General features: G+C 41.3%; 1 protein-coding gene across 2 annotated transcripts in view; it reads right to left on the reverse strand.

Moving 5' to 3' along the window:
- Positions 1-2083: 2083 nt before the first annotated feature.
- SUPT3H (SPT3 homolog, SAGA and STAGA complex component) overlaps positions 2084-24166 on the reverse strand; it is a 472076-nt gene continuing 449993 nt past the window's right edge. Inside the window, exons 12-13 of one of the 2 annotated variants that reach the window (XM_036024180.1) lie at positions 2785-2865; positions 2084-2247 (exon numbers count right to left, since the gene is read on the reverse strand). In XM_036024180.1, coding sequence (XP_035880073.1) covers positions 2824-2865 — 42 coding nt within the window. In that variant the 3' untranslated portion in view covers positions 2084-2247; positions 2785-2823. Of the gene's footprint in view, positions 2866-24166 lie in introns of both variants that reach the window. The other variant, XM_036024179.1, reaches the window with a different exon arrangement.

Raw genomic sequence — 24166 nt, forward strand, 5'->3', positions numbered from 1 at the left:
AACTATTGCGACATGTAAAGACAGGAAGGTTAAAGGCAGAGCCTTAAAACAGCATGTTCAGAAAGTCACATTTCCAAATTTAGGTGATGGGAGAAATATTTCTATTTCCTTTCCTCTCAGACCTATGAGGCAGTGTCCATCTCCCATGAGAGAAGCTGTTTGTTTACCTGTTGGTTTTATTTATTTTCAAGTTCGATCTCCAAAACATAAGCCTACAAAAACAGAAACTATATCGTGTATTCATATTTTAGATTTGAGCATTATTTCTGTTTTTTAATAGCATCCACCTCATGAAGGCGTTGTGAAGATGCATGAAGCAGCAGCAGGAGATTCCCGGCACAAAGTAGGTGCCCAAGGGATGTTATGCCCTCTCCTTGGCCTGCAGGCCTCTTTTAAAAATATTGATATATAATTGACATATAACAGAGATTATTTAATTACTATCAGTCCCTTTGAAGAAAAATTTAATATAACATGTGCTTTCGGCTGGGTCCATAGTTGGTATCATTTCTTACACATCTGGGTCACCGTCTAAGGTAAACATGCCACAGCGCCAGGCGTGTCTTGGTAGCATCTCACGCAAACCCAGCATGAAGTACACAACCAGGCCGAGAACTGGGGACCAGGGGTCTGGTCTGCGGTCTGTCATGGCTGTGAATGAGTGACCTTGGGCAAGTCAGTTACCTGCTCTAGGCCATGTGCTTTTATCTGTAAATGAGTGGTTGTTTTCAATGGTCTTTAAGACCATCTTCTGCTCTAACATTTTATGATTCTACATAACACTTTAATCTTCAGAGAGAAATTTACTGAAGTCACATTTTCTGAAACTTTCCTTCTTTTTTTCTATATTCACTGCTTAAGGAAATTTTATTTCACTTCCAATTTAGTGTTGTGGAAAGAGTCAGAGAAAAAAACCTAAGAGTAGAAAAGAAAAAAGGAATTAAAAATATTAATATTGAGCAATTACGGGGACATCCAGGCTGGTGGTTCAGGAGACATAAATGACCTTGTTTTATTCTAAATTCAGCTCATTGGCTTATGATGAAAAATGAAAGGTTATTATATGGACTTACTGGGCAAAACCAGATTTTATAAATAATTACCTGTCAGACTGTTCAAGATAGACAAACATACGCCAGACCAACAAAAACACAGACCTGTCATATTTCTGAGAGAAATGTACATTGAGTCTTCCTTCTCTGGGACTATAAGGAGATCAGGTAGAATGAAGTAAAGGGGAAAAAACCTAAATCCTATATTTTCTGCCTTGTGCATACTGTAAAATATATAATGTGGGAGAGAAGGAATTTTGATGTGAAAAAATAGCCCCTGAAAATTTTATACATCAATAAGGCTGGCAGATCAAAACCAAATACAATAAATGCTGTCCTTTTAAAAGCTGGGATGTTTACTACAAGTTTATAATTTTCCATGATTAGGGATGCCAAGAAAAATAAGAATGATGATAAAAAGAAAAGTTTAATCATACATTTCAACAAGCAGAGACAGAACATCAAAACCCCTTGGCAATTTTTTGATATTATATATCTGCATTTTTTGTTCTTGACATAAAGATTTTTTCCAGGAGTAACAGAACAGGTAAATGATAGTTAACAAATGTGAATAATATGGCACAATCATATTAACTAAGCTTCACAATGATTTTGGCCAGAAGACGAAAATCTTTGGTGTTTCTCATTTCTGTTTTTATTAATTCTTTACAAAGGCTGTTTCAGTGTGAGTAAAAACCATGATAAAAGTAAGATTACACAAAACTCCTACAAAATTAAAAGAATAACTTCCTTTTTCTTTTTTTTGGAATTCAAGTTTAATCAGGAACTGCACAATTACAATTACATCTGTTATATTTTGATTTGCTCCCAAGGGTTACAGTTCCTCACTTACTGGAGAAAGTATAGATGTCAGAAGGGCAGCTCGGCACCTACCGGCCAGAACCCCGGCCCGCCCCCCCACTCCGCGGCCTGGGTGGCCGGGGTCCCAGTGCAGGGGGCGGGCGGGGGGAGTAGCCACTGGAGGGAGAAAGCACTCCTGGCTGCCCTCTTATAGGCTCTGAGTACCGTGCTTCTAAATGGGCGCAGTGTGTGTGAGGGCTCGGCCTACAGCCTGTGGCCTGGAGGGCAGGCCGAGGAGAGAAACGAGAGGGGAAGAGGGTCTGGAGGAGGAAGGGCACACACAGCGGGCGGGCGTGCAGGAAGCTGGGCAGGGGGTGTGGAAAGGACACACATCCTGTAAGTGGGTGAGGGGAAGAGAAGATGGGAGCAGACAGTTCATCAGGTCAGCTACTTTTTGATCAGTGTGAGTTTATAAAGTAGGTACTTGTTTCTAAATACATGTAGATGTGGTCAACAAATGTTGAAAAGTAAAGTTAGTGGGACAGTGTGAGGAGAAAGCTGACTGTCCTTTTAATTTTGTTTCCTTTGTCCCAAACTTGGATTACGAAATGCATCATGTAAAACATAGACTAAACACTGAAAAAAAAAGACACTGCTTTTAAGATATGTGAGCTGAGGGCAGTAAATCATTCCAAATTAAAATTTCAAAATTGTGTGATCTGCATTCTTGTCCACCTACACACCATCCCAAACATCCTGCCATTAATTAGCAAAGCGGCCCATCCAGTAAACAGGACTAAGCGTTGAGGGGGCTGGAGAGGAGCTGGAGCCAGCCAGCTGAGAGTCACGACCAACCAGCCAGCTCCTGAGGACACAGAGAAGGTAAGCTTGTGTTTTCCTTTGTCCAAACAGAGACACAGAAATCACCTCCTCTAACCCCGCCTCTCCTGTTGTCGCAGTCACGGTCCCATCAGCAGGCCAGAAAAGCCATTCCAGTCCGGCGGTAGGCACTCTGTCGGAGGAAGAGAAACCTGCAATGAATTATCACAAGTCGAACCGGGAAAGGAGGCCAAAAGCAAGGAGAGCTCTCTTCTTGTTCTGTGGACTGCTGGCTACAGTCTAACAGGGTGCTGCATCCGAATATCCCTGGTGGCAGAGCTATAGCAACCACTGTGTCTATTAAAAAGGCAATGTGGTTAACAAGTGGTTAGCAATTCTATTTCGGGGGAGTGGGAGATATGCAAAATGAGACATCCCAGTTTGTTAATTGACTGGGCTTGGTTAGGCCAAAGACATGTTGTGTTGAATCTGTTTGTCCTTACAAACATGTGTTCTCTATTGGACATGCTCAAGAATCACTTCTAACTAAGTATCTTAATAGTCTATAAATTACTGACTCATTATAGCCTTCCCAAGCCTAATTTATAGTCTCAGAGAAAAGCTCTGGGAACAGACACTAACAGAGGCTCTCCCTGCCCCCTAAAATATGGTGGTCTCCGAGGAGTTCTGTACATTATAGATATGACAGAAAACACAAATCTCACATAACTTTATACACATACGCATACATACAGATGTGTACGTGGGAACCCATGGTGCGATTCAAATAGTCCCATGAAAGAAAATGGGAAGGTAGATACTAATCACAATAGTATAATACATTCCAGTAAAAAAAGGAACACTGCGTGATTTTTCGCCCCAGGAGACGCACGCTGCAGGTCAGAGCTGGGAGAGCGGGCCGCACGGGGCCCTGCGCCTGGTCCCGAGTCTTGTAATGAGACCCGGCGCGAAGCAGAACTCCAGTCCACGACTCCAGAATCAAATTACCCCTCTCACCACCATCATTTTCATTATTTAAACTATGAAGTCACATTCAGAGGATTTATAACCCTCAATTAGATGAAATGTTTCTATAGTTTTCAGAAAAATGGAAAAAATGACAAAATCTTGTATCAGGGATTTTTTTTTCCTTTAAGCTAATAAGTTGGGTTATTCAAGAGTCTGTAACTTTCAGTCCAATAAATTTACCTTCAACAGCCATATTACAGGAAATATGGAATAAGCTTTTCTGATTAAGATAATGCTATGGACGTACCATGGAGTTTAATTCTAAAAAGAAATTGAAATACATTTTTAATTCACTGAAAAAAAGGAAAGTAAATCCCAAACTTTTAAAAGAGACTTCTACCAACACGAGGTGTATCAAAAAATGGTTTTCCCCCAATAACTTTTGGTGCATCATAAAAGTCAGTCAACTTCAAAAGCAGCCCTTGCCAACATGCCGCTCACACAGGATTCACTGTGGTCGGTCGTCAGGCTTCGGCCCCGGCGGAGCTCCCACTGGCCGGCCAGGCGGCTGCGCGCTTCACTCCAGAACATGTCAAGGAGGAGAAACCAGTAGCACATTCCAAGCTGCATTCCTCAGGCTCTCTGTGTGAGCTCGCTCCCCCATCAGCCTTTTTGCGCTCTGGACTGAAGCAGGCAGTCTAACAAGAACTAGAAAATTCCAGCTCTGCCTCCCGAGCTCGTGCCCTGGAGGAGAGTGTCAAACAGGCTCCTCAGGGAGCCACAAATAACTCGGATGCAGCGTCTTCCCACAACCGCAGGCAGGGCCGCCTCGGGCCCTGAAACGGCCCTGCCACCGGCGCTGCCTGGGAGAGGCTTCTGCCAGAGGAGTGCTTTGTTCCTTGACCTTGATACTTTAACTTTACCACCACAGTGACAGTCTTTAACATAACATAATATTTAAAACACAGGGGTGGTTTACACGGAGATACATGGACCTGGGAGCAAAGCTGGATTTCTCTTCCAGGTAAATGGCCGAAGTGAGCCTTGCTCCAAAGGGAAGTTTTGGCTCAGGAGGAGAGTCTTGGCTGAACCCACCCAAGAATTTCCCGAGTTTAATTTTTCCAGAGTGGGCAATATGAAATGGTTTTCACCAAAAATGTGACTTTTAAAATATCAATTCACCTTTGCAAACAGTTAAATGATTACAGGCTTATTTAGTAACAGATCCTCAAGTAGCCAAGTTTAATGAGGACAATCAAATTTTAGAACTGACCCAGATTTCTGGAATAAGTTTGTGGAATAAGGTCTTCCCATTCTACCCCTAAAATAAGGACGGAGCAAACACGCACATGCAGTCAGTGAAGAGCAATTTCAGCAAACCACCCCCAGCCCTGCAGCCCAGCTGCTGCGCTTTCCCGCTGACCGAGCAAGGGCGTGTGCTGCCTGCGGAGGGAGGGCGGCTGTGGGAACATCGCGCATTTGGCGTCTTTTCCAGAGTAAGCAGCTTTAAAGGAAGATGGATGGAGACAACTCATCTTTGTGTCAACTGTGAATTTCTCTTTATTTGTATTGCGAATGCTGAAACTAAATTTAAACACCGCTTGGTGTGAGGGCTTCCAGAGGCCGCATTCTCACAAAACACTTTGTATCCCACTCACTGTCTGCCCTCAGGTCCCCTGAATGATGCCCAGTTCTGTGTCTTCACAGACACGCTCTGGACCTTGACCGGAACCAGGGCCACGCCCCACCATCGAAAGGTGTAAACCTACCAATAACACAGCCAGACCTCTCCACTGGACCAGCTTCTTCCTACTTGCTGCTCGAGATTTATTATCCATTTAACAGTGCCCTGTACTCAACTGCCGGCTGCTCCTGTGTGACTGCTGGATAGCTCAGACAGTTGAGCATCTCTCAGTTCCCAGCAGAGACCATGTTTAGGTTGCTTTAAAGGGCCAACTGAAGTTCCTAGGCCTTTTTGTTTTTTTAAATTGGGGATCAAGCCAGCTCCCAATTTTTGACATTCATTTATTCATTTAGCCCCAAATTATGACTTGTTCCCAAAACCTCAATATACTTGAATAAGCAGATATAGATTCTATCTACTGCAAAGGCATTGGTGGGGAAATTATATTGTAACTGTGCACTTTCAAAATATGGGTTTTTTTGCTTATTTTAATATGGATAAGCTAGAGAAAACATTTAAATTCCAAATTGGTTTACTTCTGCTTTTTTGTGGGCCATCATAAATTGTACATTTTAAAGAATGCAAATTACTATTACAAAGCAAAAGATTAATATTTATCTTAAGCAAAAGAAGATAAATATTCTACAAAATATGTCCTGTTGTTCCAAGTTGAATATGATTATGTGTATGTGGGTTATTTATGCTGTAGCCTAATCAATAAAGCTTAAACTTTAGATAAAACCTGTCCTTCACTCAGTTCAGACTTACATTATACTCTCACTACTACCTTTCTTGATTCTTTTCTGCTTTCTCAAGCTTGAAATAAAACAAAAATTGTATTGTAGGGTCTGACATCAGCAAGATGGCAGGCTAGAAGGTCCCAAAGGTCATCTCCCCACAAAAAATAAATAAACCACTGCAAACATGCAAAAACAGTTCCAGGAAAGCTCTGAGCTGCAACAAAGAAACAACCCCATGGAGCTCAAAATACAAGCATGGCCACAAAGAAGTGTGAGAAGCATTTTACCTGCATCTTCACGCCCAGTTCAGAGCAGCTCAGTGCAAAGAGGGAGTCCTTCGGGTGCATTTTACCCCGTGGGAAAAGAAGAGCAGGAGAGCCTCAGAAAAGTCTCATCATTGGCATGGTCACTTGCAGCCTTTGCTACCGAGGACCCCACAGTCTTTGCCACACCGACCCCGGCTAACAGAGTGCAGGGAATCTCCACTACTGTGCCACCTCCATTGCCGTGTCTCCTCATGGGAGCCGGGGCCTGTTGCTGCTGTGAGGCCTGCCTCCAGGGCCCCAATGGACGCTGTGTCCACTCTCTGGGCTCTGGCCTCTGGTATTCTAAGTTGTAGCTTTGATCCACCACCACTGGGCTGTGCTGCTACAGCCGTCACTCTCTGGCCCACCCTGTGAGTCCTAAGTCATCGCACTGACTTGCTGTCACTGGGCAGTACCATTGCAGCTCTATGTCCCATCTGTTGGGTCCTGAGTCACGGAGCCTGAGCTGCTGCTGCTCTGCCCCTGGGGCCAGAGTCAGGGCTTTGACCCAGCATTCCCAGGGCCTGATGCTGCTGCTGCGCGCTAGCCACTGCTGCACCTTGTCATCCCATGGCCAATGCCACTGCTAGGTCACCCTCCCCTCCGCCTCCAGAATCCAAACACCCTGGCAAGTCCCAGAGATATGCATGTGCCTACATGTTAAAACACTAGCATTACCATTGCAGCAAGTGCATCTGTGCCCCAGGACCCAGGCACTGTGGTAATTCCACATGTACCTGATCCCAGGACCCAGATTTACCGCTGCCCTGTGTGCCAGTGCACCAGAGCTGGAGCCAAGAGGGATACCTTTGTCTAGAACTTCCTTTCACGGGCAAAAGAGGAGAACAGAAAAATCCCAGCATCCCATCATCCTAGTAGACACTACTGCTACTTGCAGAACATCCAGTCTTGGCCAGCAAAGACCATGCAGCCTTTGCCAATGCTGACCTCAGTTGATGGAGATGTACAGAAACTATGCCACTGCGCCCTCACTGGAATCAGAGATGCTGCAGTCACCCAGCCAAAGCCCTCACAGCCGCCTTCAGGAAAAAGTCTTTCCCAACCAAAGTCATCAGTCTAAAAAAGCCAGAATAGCTAAATGCTCCCTCAAATGCACAGACATCAACGTAAAGCCATTAGAAAAAGGAAAAAGAAAACATGATACAACCAAAGAAACTCAATAGTGCTCCAGTACCACACCCCAAAGAAACAGAGATCTGTGAGTCACCTGAAGAAGATGTAAAAATAATTATTTTAAGGTACTGCAGTAAGATTCAAGAGACCACAGACAACTCAATGGACTCAGGAAAACAATGCATGAACAAAATGAGAAGTTCAACAAAGAGAAATCATAATAAAGAACCAAACAGAAATTCTGGGGCTGAAAGATACAATAAATAAAATTAAAAAAAAAAAAGATGCATAGAGAGCTTCAAAAACAGGCTTAATCAAGTAGAAGAATGAATCTGTAAACATGAAGACAGATCTCAAGATTATCCATTCAGAGGAGGAAAAAAATAAGAATGAAAAGGGATGAGAAAAGTCTGTGTGAATTATGGGGCAATATTAAATGAAAACGACATCTGCATTATGGGAGTCCTAGAAAAGAGGGAAGAGAGAGAGGCTGAAAACTTGTAAAAACTTGCAAAATCTGGGGAGAGAAAAGGTCATTCAGACACTCAAAGCTCAAAGGCCACAAACAGATTTCATCCAAAGAATTCTTCACTGAGACATATTATAATCAACCTCTTGAAAATTAAAGATAGAATTTTGAAAAAATCATGAGTTTTGTTCTGGCTGGTGTAGCTCAGTGGATTGAGCGTGGGCTGTGAACCAAAGGGTCTCTGGTTCAATTCCCAGTCAGGGCACATGCCTGGGTTGCGGGCCAGGTCCCCAGTGGGAGCCACATGAGAGGCAACCACACATTGATGTTTCTCTTCCTCTCTTTCTCCCTCCCTTCCCGCCTCTCTAGATAAATAAATAACTAAAATCTAAAAAAGAAGAGTTTAAAGAGTCATCACATAGAAGCAAACCAAGATAACATTCTCAGCAGGTTTTTCAGAAGAAACCTTGCAGGCCAGGAGGAAGTGGGATATTCCTCCATATTCAAAGTGCTCAAGACAAAGCCCTGCTGATCTGGAACACTTTATCCAGGACAGTAGTTCCTAGGCAGACACACAGACCTTCCCAGACAAACAAAACCTGAGGGAATTTATCACCACCAGGTCTGTCTTAGAAGAAATGTGAAAGGGAGTTCTTCAAGATGTAACAAAAGAATGCTCATTAGTAACATGAAAACATGAAAAGTATAAAATCCACTGATTAAATATAAAAATTCAAAATAATATTGCAATGGTGGTATGTAAATCACTTTGGACTCTAGCGTATAGGATGAAATACAAAAGTGTTAAAAGTAAACTATAGCTAAAATATTTTGTTAGTGGTGACATTAACAATACAAAGTGTGTGGGGGGGGCAAGTAAATATGTCGGGCTTTTTTTGTAATTGAAGTTGTTACTAGCTTAACATACAGAGTGATATAAGATGCATTATAAAAGCCTCATTGTATACACAAGTTATAAACCTATTATCAGGCACACAAATCATAAGAAAAAAGAATCAAAGCATACCAAAACCAAAATATACCAACAATTCTCAAAGAAAAACAGCAACAGAAGAAGAAAGGAATGAAGAAAGTACAAAAAGAATCAGAAAACATTCATAAAATGACAACAGTAAGTCCTGACACATCATAATCACTCTAAATATAAATGTCTTTTAAAATTCCCAACTTAAAGACATAGAGTGCCTAGATGGATAAAAAAAGAGAAAAAGACTCAAGTACACGCTGCCTATAAGACACTCACCCAAGCTTTCAAAACACCCATAGGCTGAAAGTGATGGTACAGGAAAAGACACTCCTTGTTAATGGGAAAAAAAGGGAGTATAGGGAGCTATACTACATCAGAAAATGTAGACTTCAACTCAAAAACTGTAATGAGATAAAGAATGCATTATATAATATAAAGAAGTCAATTCATCAAGAGGCCATAACAATGATAAATAAACACACCCAATACCGGAGCACCTAAACATAGCAAACAATGAATAGATCTGAAAGCAAAAATAGACATTGATGTGATAATACTAGTGGACCTCAATATTTCACTTTTAACAATGGATAGATCATTCGGACAGAAGATCAGTAGGGAGATAATGGACTTGACCTACACTTTATACCAAATGGCACTAACAGACAAATGTAGAACATTCCATCCAACCAACAGCAGAGTATACATTCTTCTTAAGTGCACAGAAAACATTCTCCAGAATAGATTGTATGTTAAGTCATTACAAAAACACTTTAATAAATTTTAAAAGATTGAAATCTTATCAAGTATCTTTTCTGAATGTGGTATGAAACTAGAAATCAGGAGGAAAGCTGGAAAATTCACAAATATGTAGAAATTAAATAACACACTTCTGAACCATGAATCGGTCAAAGAAATCAAAAGGGAAACAAAAGTGTATCTTGATAACAAAACTTATGGGATATAAGTAGTCCTAAGATAATAACAGTTCCAAAAGGGAAGTTTATTGTGATAAATACCCACATTAGGAAAAAAGAAGTATTTCAAATAAACAACCTAAACATACACCTCAAGGAACTGGAGAAAAAGAACAAATTAATCCAAAGTTGGCAGAAAGAAATAAAATAGAATTTAGGGCAAAAATAAATTTAATAGAACCTAGAAAGACTATTAAGAAAAGATTAAAAAAACTAACAGTTGGTTTTCTGAAAAGATAAAATTGACAAACCTTTAGCAAGACTCAGAAAAAAATGGCAGGTGACTTAAATAAAATTGTAGTTGAAAGAAGAGATATTACAACTGGTTCCAAAGAAATAGAAAGGATCATAAGAGATTACAATGAACAATTATATGCCAAAAAAATCAGATGATTTAGAAGATATAAATTCCTAGAAACATGTAACTTACCAAAACTGAATCAGAAAGTAATAGAAAATCTTAACAGACCAACAACAGACCGAATTGAATCAGTAACCAAAAATCTTCCAACAAATACAAGCCTAGGAGAGATGGCTTCATTGGGGAATTTTAACAAATATTTAGAGACTTAATACCAATCCTACTCAAACTCTTCCCAAAAACTGAAGAGGAGGGAACACGTCCAAAGTCATTTTATGAGACCAGCATTACCCTGATAGAAAAGCCAAACAGAGACACCATAAGAACAAAAAATTACAGGCTAAGGAGTTCTCCCTGCAACCGCAGCCACAAGCAGTTTTTGCACACCAGCTGGACATCCTATAATTCAACTCAATTCTGACTTATCTACCTGGAGAGAGCATTAGATTCAACAGTTTAAGAGCTCAGTCCAACAAGACTGTCCCCTGGCCACTCCCCGCCCACTTCAGATGCCAATCACAAGTTTAGTATCATCTGTGCTTCTGACTGACCAACTATGGCTGGTGGAGGCACCAATGATCCCCTCTTTGGGGCCAATTAATTTGTTAAAGCCATTCATAAAACTCAGAAACATGTTACTTACTAGATCACTGGTTTATTACAAAAGGATATAACACAGGAAAAGCCAGATGGAAGAGATGCGCAGGGCAAGGTACCAGAGGGCAGAGCTTCCATGCCCTCTCCACGTGTGCCACTCTCCCAAAGCTCTGTGTGTTTGCCAACCCAGAAGCTCTCCAAACCCTGTCCTTCTGGGTTTTTATGGTGGCTTCATCACACAGATGTAATTGATTAAACCACTGGCCACTGGTGAGTGAACTCAATCTTCAGCCCCTCTCTCCCCGCAGGAGGGCCGGGGTGGGACTAGCGCCAACCTTCTAAGCACATGGTCAGCTCCACTGGCAACTGCCCTCCATCTTTAAGTGCAGTCCCGCAGTCACCTCAATAACGACAAGAGACACCTTTGTAGCTCTCATCACAAGAAACTCCAGGGACTTTAGGAACTCTGTAGAACAGAGGGACAAAGGCCAAATACAGGGATGGGCAAAAGTGGGTTTACAGTTGTGGGTTTATTCTTGTATTATTTATTAATTATTTTATTACCTATTTGTATTATTTCCACACAAACTGTAAACCTACTTTTGCCCACCTCTGTATGCATTTCTTATTATAAATCACAAGATCACACAAGCCAATATCCCTAATGAAATTAGATGCAAAAATCCTCAGCAAGCCAAATTCAACAGCATATTAAAAGAATCATACAACATGATGAGGGAGGATTTATCTCTGAGATGCAAGGATGATTCAACATAGGCACATCAATAAATGTAATATATCACATTAACAGAATAAAAGATAAAAACCACATGATCATTTCAACAGATGCAAAGAAAATCATCTGATAAAAATCAACACATTAGGTATAGGAGGAATGTACCTCAGCATAATAAATGCCACATATCAGGGGTCTCCAACCCCCAGGCTGAGGATTAGTACTGGTCCACAGCCTGTTAGGAACCAGGCTGCAAGCAAAACTCACCTGAGCTCCGCCTCCTGTCTCCTTCCTGCCCCTTTGACAGCAGGGTGAGCCAGCGAAGCTCACCTGAGCTCTGCCCTGCCTCGTGTCGCCCCCATTTCCATCCCACCCCTGATTTCCACAGTGGGTTAGAGTGAGCGAAGCTGAGCCCCAAGCTCTGCCTCCTTCCTGTGTCATCCCCCAACCACCCCACACCCTGCCCCATCTTCCACAAAACCAGTCCCTGATGCCAAAAAGGTTGGGGACCCCTGCCATGTATGACAATTCCACAACTAACATAATACTTAATGGTGAAAAGTTCCAAGTCTTTCCTATAAGATCAGGAACAAGACAAGGATGTCCACTCTTTCCACTTCTATTCAACATAGTATTAGAGGTCCTAGTCATAACGATTAGGCAAGAAAAAGAAATATATGGCATCTAAATCAGAAAGGAACAGTAAAATTCTCTCTGCTTGCAGATGACATGACCTTATACATAGAAAACCCTACATACTCTATCAAAAAACTATTAGAACTAGACTTCCTGTCAAGATGAAGGCATAGGTAAATGCGACTTGCCTCCTCCCATAACCACAGCAAAATTACAGCTCAACTGCAGAACAAATAGCACTCAGAACCATCAAAAAATTGAGCTAGTGTATGGAATTCTGACAGCTAAGAAAGTAAAGAAACCTGGATTGAGTGTGGGCTGTGAACCAAAGCATTGCAGGTTCAATTCCAAGCCAGGAACATTCCTGGGCTGCAGGCCATGGCCCCCAGCAACAGCACATTGATGTGTCTCTCTCTCTCTCTCTCTCTTTCTCCCTCCCTTCCCTCTCTAAAAATAAATAAATAAAATCTTAAAAAAAAAGAAAGTAAAGAAACCACATTCATTGAGACGGATAGGAGGGATGGAGAGGGTGGGGGTGAGGTGGAATGGGCTGGTCCCAAACCCAAGTGTGGTGGATATAAAATGGAGGGATTATCTTAGGAGTGAGGGATCCTAGCCCTACATCAAAACACCCAGCCTAGGGTTTCAGTGCCAGGAAGATAGGTCCCCACAGTGTATGGTTACAAAACCAGTGGGGGTTGGGTTGGTGGAAGAAACGGATTCTCAGGCCTCTCCTCTTATAGGGCCTTGCATTGCACACTGACGTACCAGAATCACTCCCTCTGGGCTCCAGCACAAGGGCACTAGCTTGAAGGGCACCAATGGCATATGGGGAGGAACTGCAGTGTCTGGTATAAGGGCAAGAGCTGGGGGATAGCTTCCTTCCAGACAGAACTGCAGATAGTGGCCATTGTACCTTTTCTGAGTCCTCCCAAACACAGAGTCACAGTGCTGTGGCTCCATTATCTGAGTCTCCATTAACCTGGCTCAAATGGTAAGCCCCACTGGGATGATTACCTAAGGGTCCGCCCCATCCAACTCACAGGCCCATCCCAGCTGGTAGCAGTGGCTTTTTCATATGAAAGTCTGGGCTAGGCGCTAGCTATACCTTCCTAAATCCACTCAAACAAGCAACAGCTGAGCCCAGCCCTTATACCTCTCACCTAGTGGCCCTAGGACTGGTACTAGCAGCAGCCATTTGTAGGTTGCTTTATAGCCTCCATCCAGGGGCAGAACACAGGTGGAGGCTGACCTTGATCTGTACCACCTGGGAAACCCTAGATCCTGCACAGCCAGTGGACAGTTACAGACCATGCTGTAGCACCACCCAACCCCTTCTATAAGCCACAGAGGGAGGTGGTTGCTGGCCAGGGGTCACAGCCAGTCCTACCAGCTGTCTGGACTGGGTAAAACCCTCCCATTGACCTGCTGATGGCAATCAAGACTCACCTACAAGGGGAGGGAGTACTCAGCCCACACAAAGGGTGCACCTTGAGTACCCAGCTTGGGTGACAGGGTGCACCTGGACCCTACAAGACACCTACTACATTAGGCCATGCTACCAAGACAGGGAGTCACAGCAGCTCTACCTAATACATAGAAACAAACACAGGATGGCTGCCAAAATGAGGAGAGCAAGAAATACAGCCCAAATGAAAGAACAGATAAAAACTCCAGAGAAACAACTCACAAAATGGAGATGAGCAATCCATCAGATGCAGAGTTCAAAAACATTGGTTATAAGGACGCTCAAGGGACTCAGTGGGTACTTCAACAGCATAAAAATGATCCAATCAGAAAAGAAAAAGACACTAATCGAAATAAAGAACAATTTACAGGGAATCAACAATGGAGTGGATAAAGCTGAGAACTAAATCAATGATTTGAAACATAAGGAAGAAAAAGACATCCAATTAGTACAGATAGAAGAAAATGAATCCAAAAAAATTGAAGATAACGTAAGGAGCCTCCAGGACAACTTCAAGCGCTCCAACATTCACATCATAAGAGTGCCAGAAGAAAAACAGAAAGAGTAAGTGATTAGAAACCTATTTGAAAAAATAATAAAAGAAAACTTCCCTAATTTGGTGAAGGAAATAGACATGAGAGTCCAGGAAGCACAGAATCCCAAACAAGATGGATTCAAAGAAGACCACATCAAGACACATCATAATTAAAATGCTAAAGTTTGAAGATAAAGAGAGAATATTAAAAGCAGCAAGAGAAAAGAAGATAATTAACTACAAAGGAGTCAGTGGATTTTTCAAAAAACAAAAACAAACCCCCCCAAAACCCCAACTTTGCAGGCTAGACAGGATTGGTAAAAAGTATTTAAAGTGATGAAACGTAAGGACCTACAACCTAGACTATTCTATCCTGCAAAGCTATCATTTTGAATGGAAGAGCAGATAAAGTGCTTCCCAGACAAGGTAAAGATAAAGGAGTTCATTATCACCAAGCCATTATTATATGAAATGTTAAAGGGACTTATTTAAGAAAAAAGAAAAAGATGGTCAAAACTGTGAACATTAAAATGGCAATAAATTCACAACTATCAACAATTGAATCTAAAAAACAAACTAAGCAAACAAGCAGAACAGAAACAGAGTCACAGATATGGAGATCATTTGGAGGGTTATCAGTCTTGGACTGGAAGAATTAATATTGTTAAAAATGTCTATACTACTTAACACAATCTACAGAGTTACTTCAATCCTATAAAAATTCCAATGGCGCTTTTCACAGAAATAGAAAATACAATTCTAAAATTTGTATGGAAGCACAAAAGACCACGAATAACCAAAGTAATCTTGAGAAAGAACAATGCTGAATGAAATACACTTAATGCTTTCAAACTATATCATGAAGCTATACTAATTAAAACAGTATAGTATTGGCATAAGAGCAGACATAGATCAATGGAACAGAATAGAAAGCCCAGATTAACCAATACATATACTGACAATTTTTGACAAAGGAACCAAAAATATACTAGGGGAAAGAATAGTCTCTTCAATAAATAGTGGTAGGAAAATTGTGTAGCCACATGCAACCTCCCCACCCCCACACAGAAAACAACTGGACCCCTATATTATACAATGTACAAAAATCAACTCAAAATGGATTCAAGACTTCAATATAAGACCTGCCACTATAAAACTCCTAGAAGTAAACATAGGGGATATGCATCTTGACATTGGTCTTGGCAATGATTTCTTGGATGAGGCACTAAAAGCAAAGGCAAAAAAAAAAAGCTAAAATAAACCAGTAGACTATATTAAACTAAAGAGCTTTTGCATAGCAAAGGCAACAGTCAATTGAAAAGGAACCTACAGAATGGGAGAAAATATTTGCAAACCATATATCTGATAAAGGGTTAATATCCAAAATATATAAATAACTTACACAATTCAACAGTCAAAAAGAGCAAATAATAAAATTTAAAAATGGGCAATGGAAACTGAATACATAGTTTCCTGAGGAAGACACACAAATGGCCAATAGGCACATGGAAAGGTGTTCGACATCACTAATCATCAAGAAAATCCAAGTGAAAACCACGAGATATCACCTGCCACCTGTTAGGAGGGCTATTATCAAAAAGACAGGACATAACAAGTGTGGAGAAAAGAAACCCCTTATCCACTGTTTGGAGGGAATGTGATCTGGTACAGTCATATGGAAAAGAGCATGGAGGTTGCTCGATAATCAAAAATAGAAGTGCCATCCGACCCAGCAATCTCCCCCCGGAGTACATATCTGAAGGAAATGAAATACACATCTCAAAGAGCTATATGCACTGTGTTCATTGCAACATCATTTAAAATCACCAAGATACGGAAACAACCTTTCTTTTGAGGAATAAATTGATAAAGAATATATGGTATACACATGCATGGGAACATTATTCAGTCATAAAATGGAAGAAAATCCTGCCATTTTTGACAACATGGCTGAACCTGTAGGGTATTACACTAAGTAAAATAAGCCAGACAGAGAGACGTAAATTCTGTTTGGTACCACTTGTATACATGGATTATAAACAAATCCCAAACCAAATTCCTCCTCTCCATCCCCCCAAAACAACAACAACAACAAAGCAAAGACAGAGTAGGACTGGGGTTGCCAGGCCGTGGGGGCGGAGATGTAGATAAAAGGGTACAAACTTCTAGTTACAAGTTCTCAGGATCTAATGTATAGCACGGTGAGTTAATAATCAGTACTGTAGACTTGAAAGTTGCTGAGAGTAGTTTAAAGTGTTCTAAGCACACAGAAAACAAAAAAGAAATAGAGTTAACTATGTGTTAACTTCTTAGGGTTAACTAAGAAGTGATGGATGTGTTAGTTATCTTGATTGTGGTAGTTATGGGAATCCTGATATACATGTATTACAAATTATCGCACTGTATACTTTAAATACATACAACTATATTTGTCAATTATTCCTCAAAGGTGGAAATAAAAAGAAAATTTCATTGCAGCAGGTCCCAAATTCACTTACAAATACTTACTTTCTCAAAGTCCTAAGATAGAAGATTTTTGGTTCTATTGTTTGAAGTGCTATAAATTTGTGTAATTTGATTTCAGAAAATCTTTATTGAGTGCTTATTCTGGGTAAAACACTTTGTGCTTGGTGGTACAAAGGACACAAAGAGAAGTAACACAGTTCCTGCATCAGCAAACTTCCGATTTAATGCTGCTGGTTTAACTACCCCACATAAGATGCGATGAGAGGTCATTTTCAAGGGTGGGAGGAGGTGGAAAACAAGGCCACCCTTTTGTTCACTTTTAATCAAAATGTTTAACTTAAAATAACATTTAAAGGGGTATGAGATGTGTAGGTTTCTGAAAGCAAAGAGGGGCACAAAATGTTACAGCTTTATGGTTTATAAGTACTTTCATGCCCACATCTAATTTAGCCTTAGCACAGCTAGTAAAAAGGGCCTTATTATTCTCCTTTTTTAAGTGACATGCCCAGTGAATGGTACATTTAGTATGAAAAATGCAGGGCCTGCCCTGGCCAGTGTGGCTTAGTTGGCTGGGCATCGTCCTGGGGGTTCAGTCCCCTACTCAGGGTGCCTACGAGAGGCAGCCAGTCCATGGCTCTCCCTCTCACATATTGATGTTTCTCTATTTCTCCCTCCCTTTCCCTCTCTCTAAAAACAAATTAAAAAATCTTAAAAAAAAAACCAGGGCCTGTATTCTTTTAATTATACCACATTGTCTTACATTAAACAAACAAAACCCCCCTGAAATCTGGAATAATTTCTTCCACAAGATCACTGAAGACACACATGTTCTACTCCTGACAAACTCAGTTCTTGCTAGCTCAACATCACTTAAAGGCCAAATTAAAATTTTACTTCAAATTTAAACTAAGTCAGCCTGGTACAATACTTCAGAGTGTAGAGGTGGGACTTGAATCTAAATCATCTTTGGTTTGAAGGCATCTTAACTAGTGCTTATTTTTCAGACTAATTTTTAAAAAAGATTTTCTTTATTTTTTAGAGAGGGGAAGGGATGGAGAAAGGGAGGGAGAGAAACACTGATGTGTAGAGAAACATTAATCAGCTGCCTCTTGCATGCACCCAACTGGGGACCTGGACTGCAAGTTAGGCATGTGCCCTGACTGGGAATTGAACCAGTGACCTTTCGGTTAGCAGGCCCACTGAGCCACACCAGCCAAGGCCAGACTAATGTTAAGAATGGTATATAGTATATAGTATAAAGCACTATGCGACCAAATCTCCTAGGGAGCTTTGAAAAATAACAGCTACTCTGGCCCTACTTGTTCGTTTAGGCTTTGGAATGTGTCTAAAGCCATGACGTGACTAGATGCACAATGAGGGCGGAGCATGGTGGCAGAGAGACAAGTACGCCAGTAACAGGACTGAAGGATGGTTTTGTCAGTAAAAGGAGCCATTCCAGAATCTGTCACGATTATACACTAAACGACATTTCTTAATGGAAATCTTAATATTGGCATTTAATTTAATACACAAGAAATAAAAATTAAGGTTTTCAGACCATGCCTTCTACCCAGACAGCAATGGGCTCCCTGTGTCTCTCCCATGTCTCACCTCAAGCCCACCTGTAGAGCAGTCCTCGTGTTTTCCTCCCCAGACCCTGGGACGCCATTCTCAGGGGCAGTCCTCCAGGCTGTCATACCACATTTAATTCCGTAGCGAAAAAGGAATTTGGAAACTGAGCCTATTAAACCAAGCTGAGCAAACCCTTCGCGTATACCTAGAATCAATGAACAACAAACTTTTGGAATTGGAAAGTATCTTTGTGAACTCCTCTAGTCCAATTCCAAATGCAGCAGAGAACACTAATGCCCAGAGACAGTGACCCGTGGGCTCTCAGCTGGGGAGAGCCCAGGATTCCTGACTCCGTCTAGGGCTCCTTGTGGATAGTTCTCATTCTCTCCGAAGCTATGTGTTTAGCTTCTCTGACCTTAATGGGGAAAACAGATGTAGGGAAGAAATTGTTTTTCCGGATTAAGAGCCCTTGGGAGCAGAACAAAAGTGAAGTGACTGGGGAAGGAAGAGACCTAACGATGTCCAAAACAGCACAGCTGAGGAGTTAGAACAAGGCAGGCCATTATGAGCTTTTAGTTCTCCTTCTGGCTCTTCTGCTATATGATTAGCTCTTCCTTGGAGAATCACTAATTTCCCCAAGTGCCCAAAATAATAATTTTGATAAATGGACAAAATATCAAATAATTAAGATAAACCTGGTGGAAAGTTCTACTACGGCAAAAGTACACATCTTTAGGGCCTCCGTGGGGGCGACACGCCATGTGTTCCCCCTGCGTCTCACTAAGGCTGTGCTCAGTGTCTGATTTAGGGCTGAACAAATAATGTGGCCTGCCTGGATATGTTTGGACTTGGCCATCTGGTTAAATCCAGTGAAAAAAAAAGGACAATAAAGAGATTTGGAGCTTTCCCAAACTACCCTTAACTCTCAATTAACTAAGTGTAGGGCAGATTCTGCACAGGATGACTTGTGGGCCACAGGGGCCGCCCTGGTCCCCAAGGGCCTGGTGGTTTCCCAGATACTCTCTGCTGCACAGGGGCACGGAGGGCAGAGGGCAGGCCTTGCACAGACACGGGCCTGGCTTTGCTGGGAGAAGAGGCAGGGAGGTCGCAGAGAAAACCGAATGCAACTGACTTGCACTAGTCCTTACTGATTAAGTTAATCAAAGTGTTTGATTTATTGTAATGTTCAGTTGAGTTGGGGTTGGGAAGGTAAATACATCCTCAAATTTCACGTCTAAATGCTGTTTCACGAGGCAGCCATGTTAGTTCTCTTCTCTGCCCCACCTCACTCCCAAGCTCTACAGTAAATGCCAGTTGTTCTTATACCTGGTCTTTTTCCACTTCTCTTCTGGCAACCACACTGGAGACTATACCGAGCTGTCTCAAAACCCCATTGCCCCCGTATGCCCCAAAGGCAGCCCTGCCCTCTGTGGAGTGACTGGATTCAGAGCTGAAGCCCTCTCCTGGCCCTTCCTTCGCTTAAGGAGGTTTCCATGTTTGAGAGACATACTGCTTTGCTTTAACACTACAAATCTTTGAAGCTCTGGATCTTCATATCAAAGCTATGTTACAGCTTTTTAAAAGATAAAATATGCTCCCCCTCCTTTGCTGGCCCTTGTGTCTGCGTGTGGGGCAAGAGATTTAATTATAATGAATAAAGCTGAATGGTGGTCGAAGGCTCCTCAGAATCACAGTGGGAAATGCATGGCTTAATTTCATTAGCAAACATAAATACAAAATAGGCACATCTTGTTTGTGACCAAAGCCAATGTGACTTTTCCCCTTTTGATAGTTTAATTCTAACTCTGATATTTCAGAGAATCTAAATTGACCATATGATGTATAAGTAATTGCAACAGCACAGCTCTCTCTCTTAAGCATTTTCCTGTTGTCTACTTCCCAATGGTTATAACTGTCTGGGGTAAATCATGGAGGGCACTTTGTCAGACAGCAGATCCTTGATTTAAGAAGAGTGGAGGGAACTCTGCCCTTGAAATCAGAGGTCTTCCATGGCTGGAAGAATAGGAAAAAAAGAAATAGCATTACTCTCATTGTATCCCAAGGAACTGAGATCCTATAAATCTTGAGGAACTTGTCATTTTATGCATGTTTTTCTGTACATCTGTGTCATATTCTGATCACCAAGTTATTTCAGCATTCTGAATACAAAAATCTCTAACTTAAAAATTATTTATTAAAAATTGCCATTTTTTCTAATTGTCCAAGTCATCTTAATCAAATTATATGAGATATGTCAATTTTGTTAAGCAAAAAATTAAGTGGTTGATAAAAACAACATTGTTCTTTATTAAAAAAGGGTTTTTGTGAATGTTATTTTTAGCAATTTTATACGAGACTAGAAGTATACCATTTCTATGTATAAATTATTCTTTCCATGATATCGTACATACTTAAATACAACTATAGTTAACAATAACTTAATGCCAATAATGTTAAACTTTTCTTCAGCTACCTTATATTATGAACAATCAAAACACAGATGTCTGAAATTATTCCAAGCTGCAAATATAAGTAGTATGTGTGTAAACAATGCCAAATTGGCAGGTATTAATGGAAACCTCCACTTTGGAGGGGGGAGCCCAGGCCTAACTACAGTTATTCTCATTCCTCTTGATTGGCCCACAGTCTTTCAAAGGCAGGAGACCTGCTCTTTTATCTGTGTGTGTCCAGAGTCTAACCCGATGCGGCAGCAAACGAGCAGGTGCTCCATAAACGGGTCATCTAGTGAATGAATGCACTTTGATTAGCAGCAGCTGAGCTCCCCCGGGCGACAGGGAGAAAGGCTGACGCGTGTTCACCGCAGAGCAGGGCTGGTCTCCGGGCTCCTTGTAAGCAAGCTCTGCCCACGCACGTACCGTTTCACAAGGCAACCATCAGCAGCAATGGCTAAGGAAAATAAATTAGTGACCTTAATAATTCAAAACCATAAACAATGCTCAAAAAAAGTTCTCTGATATTAATTCTCAGTTCCCACTGGGAACATTTCTGGGGCTTCTCTTTACTGTTATCTGCCAGGAGAGAAAAATCTGGCTCCCAACTGTCCTGCTTGCCAGAGGAAGGGAATCTGACTTATCTACAACACTGTTACTTATTGTTGAGTCTAAACATTTTGAGTTCAGATATACTGCTACTGAAAATTATAATTAATAGCGAGTGTATAAAATATTCTTTTTGTACAATCTTGGTTGTGTGGCAGTGTTACTCAGTGTCTTTTCAGCCTCCAACAATGACACAAGGTAAAAACGGAAAGCATACGGCTCAGCAGAAACACGGCACACGAAAGGGGAACAGGGGCAGCAACGCCCGCTTACCCGCGTCAGCACAGCCAATCTAGGATAGTGAATAATTACAGTTAAAGTCCTTAAGAATCTTTTAAGATAAAAAATATCGAAAAATTATGATACAGGACAGTCAGGACACAGTAGTTAACATCATCACATATGGGAGCTACTGGAGAAGGTGTATTTCTGTACAAATTTACTGTCATTCACGCAACAGTACAGAACAGCAGTGATCACAGAGGAAGTTCCTGCCTGTCATTCTGAATAGTCTAATGAAGCAGCATATGAAGAAGAAATGACAAAAGTGATACAGTTAAAAAAAATAGAGCATATAATGAGACCACATGACAGAGCAGTAGAGGGGCATGTTTGGCGATCAAGAGCATCCTTCTTGGAGGAAAAGGCACTCAACTGAGACCTGAGTAGGGGATGGGAGAAGAATGGTTAGCAGGAACAGAAGAGTGTTTTAGGTAGACCCTGGGAAAGGAGAGCTTAACCTGAGCTCATTTCTAAATGCCAGTCTGCAGGCTAGGCTACGCTTGTCACCATACACATTAACCTAGACACGAATCCACACCACTCGCCACTGGGAGGGTTTATCAAAATTCTGGTAAAGAAATGCTTATGTAATAGAACCATTCGACTAATTCTTTGAATCACTGCTGTAGGGGGCTGATATAAACTCTTTACATTAAACTTGAATAACCTGAGGACTTTCTAGCTTCTGGTCTGGCATGTAAGAAGCTTGGCAGGCTGCCACTGTTCTAACAGTAATTAAAAGTTGACCGAACTGAAAAATCAGCAACTTCACAGATCCAAAAAGGCATGAGGTCACAGGGCAAACCACTGCCCCTAAAATTGGAGATGCAGATGAATAAAGAGAGCCACAATGTACTGTACATAATCTGCAAGCAGACACCGGGGCCAGGGGCAGGGGAGCCTGAACTGGAACTCACAAACTGCTACAAAGCTCAGTGTGGACAAATCTGAGAAGAAAACTTCAGGGGGACTCAGTCATGGGGAGCAGTTTGGGGAGTCTGTACTTTTGTGAGTTTTACCTCCTGGAGCTCTACCAGGTTCTCACAGTGAATGAAGTAGAAAATCTTGTTATAGGCAGAGAGAGAGAGAAACCCATGATGAAATACTCCAGAGCATTCTGTCTTAACAGGTCTGTGCTCAGGAGAAACTACTTAGCCAGAGCTTAACCTACCTCTGGGGTTTATCAGAGCCTGACTGACCTGGAAAAAGGGAAATACCCAGGCTTTAGCCAACTGCTATCCATGTCTTCCCAACTGTCAGGGGGTGGTCGTGAGAGCAGGGGGCACTAAGAAACACTTGTGAAGGTCACAGTCTATGGTCCAGGATCACAAAAAGTCTGAGACTTAATCATCGTAACATTAATACAGTCCTATTTATAGGCAGTTCCAATCACCCAGTATATTGTGTCTGGTTATCAAGACAAAGATGACAAAGCATACTAAAGGTAAAAAAAAAAAAGTCTGAAGATATAGAACAAGCATCGGAATCAGACACAATTATGACAGGGATGTTGGAAATAAGACTGGAAACTTTAAACAACTATGGATGAAGATTCTACGAGGCTCTCTAATGGATGAAGTAGATAGCATGCAAGAACAGATGGGCAATATAGCAAAATATGGGAATTATAGAAAAAATAAAAAAAATGCTAGAGATAAAAAACACAGGTAGCAGAAATGAAGGCAAGTCTTTGATGGGCTTATTAGTAGACTGGTTCAGCTGAAGAAAGAAACTCTGAGCTTGAGGATGTCCCAGTTGAAACCCTCCCAAACTGCAAAGCAAGGAGTAAAGACTGGAAACAAAGCAGAACAGAATAATCCAAGAACTGTGGGGTAGCCACAAATGTTGTAACATAGGCATATGGGCATACCAGCAGGAGAAAGAGAAAGACAAAGGAACAGAACAAATATTTGAAAAAAAGAACGACTCAGTATTTCCCTAAATTAATGTCAGACACCAAACCACAAAATCCAGGAAGCTCAGAGAATACCAAGCAGGAATAATGCAAAAAAACCCAAAACAAACAAATCACCACCAACAAAAAACTACACATAGGCACATCATAATAAAAATACAGAAAGTCAAAGATAAAATTTGAAAGATGATCCTGTAGAAAGAAGAACAAAGATAGGAATTATATGGGTTCTCCTCAGAAACCATTGCAGCAAGAAGAGAGTGGAAAGAAAAATGTAAAGTGTCAGAGAGAAAAATCCCATCAACCTAGAATTCTGAACTCAGCGATATGATCCTTTAGAGAGTGAAGAAATACTTTCTCACACAAACAAAAATTGAAGGATTCCACCCTCTCTCTTCAGTAGCCCTGCCTTGTGGAAAATGTTTAAAAAAACATTGAGAGAAGGGAAATAATGAATTTAAAGAAATGTGATCTATGTAAAGAATTGAAGAGAGTTTTTTGGTTGTTTAAAACATTTTTTTATTGAATACATTGGGGTGACACTGGTTAAAAACAAGGAGAAGAAGAGCCTTGAAGAATAAGTGATGGTAAAATTAAAAAA

The sequence above is a fragment of the Phyllostomus discolor genome, chromosome 4 (assembly GCF_004126475.2).
Source record: "Phyllostomus discolor isolate MPI-MPIP mPhyDis1 chromosome 4, mPhyDis1.pri.v3, whole genome shotgun sequence".
NCBI classification, from domain to species: Eukaryota; Metazoa; Chordata; class Mammalia; order Chiroptera; family Phyllostomidae; genus Phyllostomus; species Phyllostomus discolor.